The sequence below is a fragment of the Pteropus medius genome, unplaced genomic scaffold, assembly GCF_902729225.1.
Source record: "Pteropus medius unplaced genomic scaffold, Ma_sr-lr_union100, whole genome shotgun sequence".
Classification (NCBI taxonomy): Eukaryota; Metazoa; Chordata; class Mammalia; order Chiroptera; family Pteropodidae; genus Pteropus; species Pteropus medius.
In genome coordinates, this window is record NW_024349797.1 from 17,137,542 (window position 1) to 17,146,152 (window position 8,611).

Below are 8,611 nucleotides of genomic sequence, written 5' to 3' on the forward strand. Positions count from 1 at the left end.
TGTGGTCAGTGACAAATGCTGGCTCCAGTCCAGCCAGCCCTCTACCCCGTCCAGAGTCCCAGGGCCGGCGACTCCACTGTGTGCTCTCTCTCGGCGGCTGGACAGAGTAAGTACAGGCGTGTGAGGAGGCACGAGAAACGGGCTCCGGGGGTTATGAGGTTTGGAGGGCTTAAAAGCTTTGGGAGTGTCCTGGAGAGAGCAGAAAAACCTCTGTAGGGCTGGGGAAGGGCCTCTGAGGCAGCAGAGGTGACCTTGGGTGCAACATTAAATCTGGCTGAGCCTCAGTTTCCCTATAGGTAAGATGCAACTTACCTCATACTCGGCACGGTGTGATCAGGAAGACTGAGTAAGGTGGTGATTGTCATCCAGGCGTGATTTCGTCTCCATGGCACACAGGGCCACGTCTGGAGACATTTTTAGTTGTTTCGACCAGAGGGGAGGCTGCTGTGGGGATCCAGTGAGTCGAGACCAGGGAGGCTGCTACACATCCCACCAGGCACAGAACAGCACCCACCCCCTCCCCATGGGCAAGAATGATCCCGCTCCAAACTCCAATGGTGCCGAGGCCGGGTGACCCTGGAATGAGGTAGTGGGGACAAACGTCCGGTATACAGGAGGCGCTCGGCAAACCAGAGCGTGTACTATTTTCTGTGCCTAGAATCTCTACCCTTTAGATATCAGGAAAAGTGATCGCACATAATCTGCTTCCCCACCCGAGGCCGCCACCTGGCGCGGTCCACAGAGCGTCAGAGGCCTTCCGGCCACTTGTTAAATAAACAAAAAGGAGACAGAAAATGAGTGGAATTTTTAGTTTTTCTAAGGATGGAGCCCTTGGCAATAAAGGAAACAATAAAGTGAAACTTCTGCCCCGGGCCAACATCCTCCTTCTTAGGTCCAGGTGGGCGGGCGGGAGGCAGGAAACTCCGAGAGATGATGGACGTGTTGATGGCGATGGTGGCGGTGGCGGTTTCCCGGGTGCCGGTTACCTCCACACTCGTCACGCTGTTTGCATTGACGACGTGAGCCTTTCTGCCTGTCAGTCACACGTTTCAGAAGTGCTTTTTATAAAGAAAGAAATGAAAATGAAGCCGAGCAGCAGGGGGCAGTTCCTCGAGGTCGCCTGGCAGTTTACCTCTAGGTGCCCAGCCCAGCCCTGTTTCTGACCACTCAGTGTCCAGGGTGTGGTCTGACACCTCTGCATTACAGAGGACGAGAGAGAGGTTCATTCATTCATTCACCCACCCAAACATTCATTCATTCCACAAGGGTGCCCGAGCACCACCCCTTGGCTGCGGGAGCAGGCGGAGGAGGGTCTTTTCCGTTGGGAGCACGTATCATGGAGGGTGACAGAGGTCGGAGCAGAAGAGGCCAACAATCGACGCATCTGTAATTGCACTTGCAAAGCTGCCCGAAGGGTAGGAGTCACCGTGACGGAGGCGTTCTAGGGAAGGACGGCAGAGAGGGAGAGCAGAGCGTGGACAGGGGGTCGCGGAGAAGACATTTCAGCAGAGGCCCGAGGCCCGTGGAGACGCTGGCCCTGGTGAGAAAGGCAGAGAGAGGGTCCCAGCAGACAGCAGAACGTGCAAGGGCGCAGGGCCGGGCTGGGGCTTGCTGTGTCTGAGGCATTTAAAAAACAAAAACAAACAAAAAAAACTGCATCTGGGGACACACGCGACTAAGGGCAGAGCAGGTCAAACTGAGGCTGGGGAGAGCCGGGCAGAGCCGGGAGGCGTGGCACCTCGTGGGTTGTTGCACAGATCACAGTTGGATTTTGTCACAGATGAATGGGCCGCGGCCCTCAGGCAGGGGATCACTGCGACTTTGAGAATGAAGGAGATGATTTCAGACGCTGTGCGAGGGGCTGGTGGACACAGGGAGGAGAAGTGGGCTGGTCCAGGTAAAAGGCAGAAGGGGCGTCCCTTAAGATGGCGACAAAGGACATGCAGAGAGGCAGGCAGATTTGAGACACGTTGTGGAGCTAGAAACTGGCCAGCCTTGCAGATGATCTAGAGATGGAGATGTTGGTCAGGGAGGCTCCCTAGGTCGCTGCTCCCAGGAGGCTCTGCCGCTGAGTCTTCAGGACCCAAGGAAAGCTGGGATTTTGTTCTTTCCCCTCTGCTTGGACGCTCTCTTACACCTTCTTCTGTAATTAGCAGATCATAGACAGACCCTCCTCAGCCACACACCTCCCACAGCTCGGTCCAAAATTGTCCTGGCTGGGACTTTGTTGCCTGATATTTGGAATAAACACCTGTAGATTTTGAGTCCATGGATTGGTAGGAGGGCTGCCCACCTCCCGCCCACCCCCAGGTGCCACAAGTCGCTTTGGCCTAGGATGCCAGGTGAGCTTGATTGTTCTGCTCTCGTCCCTTGGACAAGTGGGGGCATTTCTGCAGAAACACTGGCTTCAGGGACCCAGGAGAGAATCAGTCAGGTCAGGCTCTGCTGGCACCCTGTGGGTGCTGGTCACCTGAGTGCCAGGCTCCCAGGCCCTGGAGCAGACTCACCCCTGACTCAAAGTTGGCCCAAAACTCTGTCAACACTGTGTGTTGCCACCAGAGGACCAGAAGTGTCATGGCAAAATCTGGGCTTTGAAGCTGGGAGCATGAAATGAGCACCCCGAGGCCTCCACATTCTTCGAAGTGACCTCTCTGACCCTCTGTTTCTTCTTCTGTACTATTATGATAATGATGCCAGCTCTGTGTTACTGCAAAGAGCTATAAATGAGCTAAGGCAGATGAACTAGAGAGAGACCCAGGGATAGGTACCAGGAGCTACAAGGGAGATGGAACGAGGTGTCCTTCCTCAGGGCCATAAAGGGAGCCAAGAGGCAGAGTGACCACCAGTAGAGGAATCTGGATTTTAATCCAGTTTCATTACTCACTGGCTAGGACAAGCAAGTCCATTTTGTTGAGCCTCAGTTTATTCGTCTGTAAAGTGGGATTAATGATGCTTACTTTTGGTGAAGATTAGATGTGGCAATATTTATAGAGCAACTTAATAGGTCCTTAATAAATAGGAGCTTTAATAAAAGAGAGAGTGTGGGCTTGAATGCAGCAATATTTCTATGTCCCACACCTGCAGCCCAGGACAGCCTGAGTGAAGTTGGGGACCTCTCCAAAGAGACCTGCTCCTCAGAAAGGCCCGGTGGGCACTTGGCCAAGTGGCTTTGGCCCATCAGATCTCTGGTGTTCGGGGGGTGGGGACAGTGATCGGGAGGAGGGTTACTGGCTATGACATGTGACAGACCGCCGGCAGTTTATAGGTAAGCTGAGGCTAGGATTGGGGAAGGACTGGCCCAGATCACCAGGTGGGAGGATGGGAGATGGGAGGCCAGAACCCTCCTCACTCCCGCTCCCCAGTCAGCTGCCTCTGGGCCCCATCCAAGCAGGAAGCCCCCTCCTCATCTGTAGCTTTTCTTTGAAGGACTTTCTTTTGGTTCATTTTCAGCTCAGTGCTAATCGGCGGGGTGGGGGTGGGGGGTCGAGCCGAATTGTTCCTTCAGCAGCATCCTGATACACTGACGGTTCTAGCACTTGGCAGGAGGGACCGCGCTGTGCTGGGCAACTGATTAGTTTAAAGGACACAGAGATTAAACTACCCGCCATGGCCTTTATAAAAGGCCTCCTTGAAGGCAACTCTCAGGAACAGGAAGGGAGTGTCGGCACGAGAAGGCCAGACCATGTTTCTTAATTATCTGCAGATTAGGCACCGGGAACACAAAATCGGGAGGCTGTGACCCAAAAATGGAGGACCAGGGGTCTGGGGAAGCCAAATGGTGCGGTGATTTAGAGCGTGGGCTTTGAAAATCAGGACTGGGTCTGAGCTCAAGCTTTGCCACTATTAGCAAGTGGCTCAACCCCTCGAGCCTCAGATCACCCACCTGTAAAATGGAGCCAGCCGTAGAACTTACCTCCGTGGGCGGGTGTGAGGCTGAGAGAGGACAGCATGAGGACAGCGCCACACCTAACAGCGGATGCCGGCCATGTGCCCGGGCCTCCCATGGGCAAGGTGACTGCCGAGGCTGCCATATTTGGTTCTGGGTAGCTGGAGATTCTGCATACAGAACATTCTAAATGTGCCTCCTTTGTGAGCTCAGGTGCAATTTGGAGGCCAGGGACGATAAGTGCGACCTGTTCGAGTCACTCAGTTTTGCTCAAAGACAGGATTGCAGCCCAGGGCAGCCTGAGTCCCAAGCTCACTGGTATTTCTCTGCACCCCAATCCCCCGGCCCCCCAACCTCACCTGCAGAGGGCCACTCTTCAAGCACTGTTCAAAGCAGCTTTTGGGGCCCTTTGGAGTTTGGTTTTGAGTAGGTCACTTGGGGCCGGGGGCCTGATGACATGGCGTCCGTCGGGGGAGATGCCAGGCTAAAGAGAAGTCACACAAGCAAGAGCTTTCGCCAAGAGTCCGTCTGCTGCTCAGCAACTTGGGACTCAGTTGTGTGACTGCTGCCAAGCTCACACGAGAGTGTGTGTGAAGCGTGTACCCCGCGGCATGGCTGAGGAAATGGGGGTCTCCCATGGGCCTTCGGCCAGACACTGCCACACCGACAGCTCACACTTCGACGGCACCAGGTCTGCACCGGGCACCGTTCCAAGCACTTCACGTATGTTGACTCGTGAAAGCCCCCAGCCACCCCACCCCGACCCCGTGCAGGTACTATTGTTACCACATTGTACGGGTCGGGGACAGTGGCCCGGGGTGTAACTGACTTGCCTCAAATCACACTTGGAGGAAGTAGCGGCACCGAGATTCAATCCTAGGTGGCTGTAGACTCTGGGCTCTTTACAGGGGGTGGAGGGGGGACTTGGGGAGGCCGGGGCGCAGGGAGGGTTTCTGGTTGGAGACGAGGGGTCTGGGTAGATGGGCATGAGGGAGGAAGGGGAGGAAGGACTGAAGGCAGAGAACAAGGCCTGAGTGATGAAAGACCTTTCCCAGGGTCCCCCCGAGAGGCCATAGAGAGATAAAAGGTGAGGGGCTCCCCACTGGGGGATGGGAAGGGGCGAGGGGCTGACTGGAGCCTCCAACACCAGACATTTATGTCTCACCGTCCTGGAGTCCGGAAGTCCAAGATCAAGGTGTCCGTAGGGCTGGGTCCTCTAAAGCCTCTCGTTTCGGCTTGGAGATGGCCAGCTCCTCCCTGTGTGGTCTTTATTCTGCGTGTGTTCATGTCCTCATCTCTTATACGAGAACCAGTCAGATGAGATCAAGGCCCAGCCATATGACCTCATTTTAATTTAATCACCTCTTTAAAGACCCTACGTCCAAATACGGTCACATTCCGAGGTCTTGGGGGTTAGGGCTTCAACATTTAAATTCAGGCCATCACAAAAGAGGAGGGAATGTCGGGTGCTCACAGTAAGGGTGCGATTCCCTTGAGGGGAAGATGCCTGTGAGGAGGGACAAGGTGGCCTTGCAGGGGCCCGGAGGAGGCCCTGGGAGAAGGAGGAGGGGACTGATTGGCATCTGTGTGTCCACCGATGAGTCTCAGGGGCCGGGCACCCTGCCTGCCACATAGTAGATGCTCAGTATGTATTTGCTGAGTGAACAAAGACAAATCTAGAAGTGCTGCGGGCCCCATGGGGGGTAGCTGGTCTGAATTCACAGGAGGACCATGAGGCCTTGCAAATGCTGCACACGGGGACCAGAGCGAGGGGCGGAGGTCACGCACGGAAGCAGACTGCTAGTTCCCCAGGAGCCTCAGAGGTACTGACCAGGCAGAACACGCATTCTTCACCCCACGTCCTAGACGCCTGCAATGTGGACCTCGATGTGAATGAGAGGGAAGAGTTCTTGCCCCGGTGGACCGTCCCCACCTTGGGTCCACACCCCTCTGACTTCTTCCTCTCGCTGCCCTTAGATGTCCACGTCCCCAAGCCTCTGTCCTTGAGGCCTCGCTGCTCTCTTTAAACCCACACTGTCAACCTCATGGTTCATCCTCTCTCGTTGATGTGGCACCGTGGGTGGTGACGGCTCTCTGGGATGCCAGTCTTGTCTCCGAGAGACGCCGCTGGCTGTGCACACCCCTGACGACATCTCCTCACTCTCCCTTCCAGAACCAGGGGCAGCCACCATGCAGCGCTGCCTCCTCCTGTGCCTGGTACTCCTCAGCCCGCAGGTGGCCAGCCTCCGCCACCACCACCCTCGGGCGGCAAAGAAGAGAGTCAGGGAGCTGCCTGTCGCCACCACAGCAGCCCCCAGTAACAGGGAATTTACCTTCGACCTCCTCAGGGCCTTGTTGGCAGCCAACCCCAACCAAAACATCATCTTCTCCCCTCTGAGCATCTCCGTGACCCTGGGCATGATCGCCCTGGGGACTGGATCCAACACGAAGGCACAGATCCTGGAGGGCCTGGGCTTCGCCCAGCAGGGGGGCCCAGAGGAGGAGGTCCACAGGGTCTTCCATCAGCTGCTTCAGGAGCTCAGCCAGCCCAGAGAGTACCTCCAGCTGAGCCTCGGCAACGCCCTGTTTGTCAAGTCCACGGTGCACATCCACGATGCCTTCACGAGTGCCGTGAGGACACTGTACCTGGCAGACACTTTTCCCACCGACTTTGGGGACCCTCAGGCGGCCCGGAAGCAGATCAACGATTACGTGGCGAAGCAAACCGAAGGCAAGATTGTGGACTTGGTTAAGAGCCTCGACGGCACCGAGGTCATGGTCATGGTGAATTACATTTTCTTTAAAGGTAAGTAAGACCCTTGGGCTCAAACTTGAACTTTCTCTTTCTCTTCAGCTGCTTTTGTTAAAAGAATACCCAATTCCCATGCACATAAAGGGGTAGAGATCGTCTTTTCTGGTGCCTAGGGACAGAGTGAAGCCGACAGGCAGTCACGGGCGAGGTGGTGCCTTCTCACTGTGCAGGGCGATGTTAACCAGCCCGAATGTGGTTTCCTTCACTGGGAAAGAGCCGCTTTCTGTCTTTGGGCCCCTGGGGACACAGGTTCCACACCGGTTCTGAAGAGAGAGTTTGTCATGGCCACCGTGCCAGAGAAACTGACACTATGGCCACTCGGGGCAGGACTGTGGGCCTTAGAGGACATTTCTCATCACTCCCTTATCCCCAGATGGACTCTAAGATTTCTTGTCCCCTAGTCCTGGGCTCTCCCCATGATACCAGGCTGCATAGGACAACTGTGCAATAAGCTCAGCGGGGTATTGGGAAGGGGTCACCATTTGATAGCTATGAAGAAGATGGAAAGAATTCCTTGGATCATTTTGATCGAGAAGTCCCATGGGAGACAGAGCGGGGAGCATAATTAAAGAATTCCCAGCAGGAAAATCGTGTATTTCCGGGAACCTTACGAACCTCTCTCCCAAACTCAGATCAAAATCCAATGTCGGGAAAAGAGTAAAAGACAGAATAACTCACCCAGATGTAGTGTAGCTTTATCAGCCACCCACATATTCTGCCCTCTTCACCCGTACGTCTGACTTTCGGTGACGTCAGAGAGTCAAACCAACGCCATTAAAGGTTAAGGCCCTTTGAAGACGTGAAAACCAACCTCCCGGTTTAGCAAATGTTGCAGGAACCCCACGAAAAGTTTAAGCATATCCTTAAAGGTATAAAGCGGTTTCAGGGGTTCAACAGTCCCTGCTACCAACGAGGCTGCTCTGAGGAGGACGATCTCGGTTTAATAGGTTTCCTGTCTCTGCCTTTTTCATTCGTGCCTGAGAATTTCTCCTTTCTTGTTTGTGTCCATGTTTAGCTAAGTGGGAGACAAGCTTCGACAGCAAAAGCACCCAAAAGCATGCCTTCCACGTGACGTCAGAGACGGTGGTGCAGGTGCCGATGATGAGATGCGAGGATCAGTTTCTCTACCTCCAGGACCCGAGCCTCGCCTGCAAGGTGGTGGGGGTCCCCTACCAAGGGAATGCCACTGCTTTCTTCATTCTCCCCGGCGAGGGCAAGATGAGGAAAGTGGAGGCTGGACTGAACCAGGAGACACTGAGGAAGTGGCTCAAGATGTTCACGAAGAGGTACACCAGGAACGACCTAACCCTACATACCCCCGAGGAGACACATGTCCCCGAGGGCCACTCAGAGGGGGTGGGAAGGACTCGCCCAGCCTAGGAGCTGCCTCTAAGCTCAGAGACATCAGGTGGAGTCCCAGCCCCCTGGGGCCTGGCCCAGCTGCACGGAACGGGGCCGGAAGCCTGCTTTCCTAGGGGTGCCATCAGAGTGGACCGTGACCTCTGGGGCAGCCCAAGTCCCAATCCAGAGGAAGGTGGGCTCTACTCTAGGAAAGGGCTGCAGGGTCATTATGAAGCTGAGGGGAGATGGTAGGAACATGAGCCCAGTGAGCCAAGGTTCGAGAAGAGTCTAAAGAAGGTCCTCATCTCTTTCCAGGAAGCTCCTGCTTTACCTTCCCAAGTTCTCCATTGAGAGCTCTTATCAGCTGGAGAAAGTCCTCCCCAAGCTGGGGATCAGAGACATCTTCACCTCCCATGCTGACCTGACCGGTCTCACCAACCACTCCAACATCCAGGTGTCTGAGGTGAGCCCAGAAGCTCCCGAGATGGCTATCCATTCCGTTCCATTCCGTTCCATTCCATTCCATTCCGTTCCATTCCATTCCATTCCGTTCCATTCCAATCCATTCCATT

At 55.0% G+C, this 8,611-nt stretch overlaps 1 protein-coding gene across 2 annotated transcripts in view; it reads left to right on the forward strand.

Annotated features, from left to right (window-relative positions):
• Positions 1-8,611, forward strand: part of LOC120619654 (plasma serine protease inhibitor) — a 10,654-nt gene continuing 2,043 nt past the window's right edge. The window contains exons 1-4 of one of the 2 annotated variants that reach the window (XM_039884119.1): positions 1-106; positions 6,060-6,692; positions 7,714-7,984; positions 8,355-8,502. In XM_039884119.1, the coding sequence (XP_039740053.1) occupies positions 16-106; positions 6,060-6,692; positions 7,714-7,984; positions 8,355-8,502 (1,143 nt within the window). In that variant the 5' untranslated portion in view covers positions 1-15. Of the gene's footprint in view, positions 107-2,320; positions 2,343-6,059; positions 6,693-7,713; positions 7,985-8,354; positions 8,503-8,611 lie in introns of those variants that run through there. The other variant, XM_039884120.1, reaches the window with a different exon arrangement.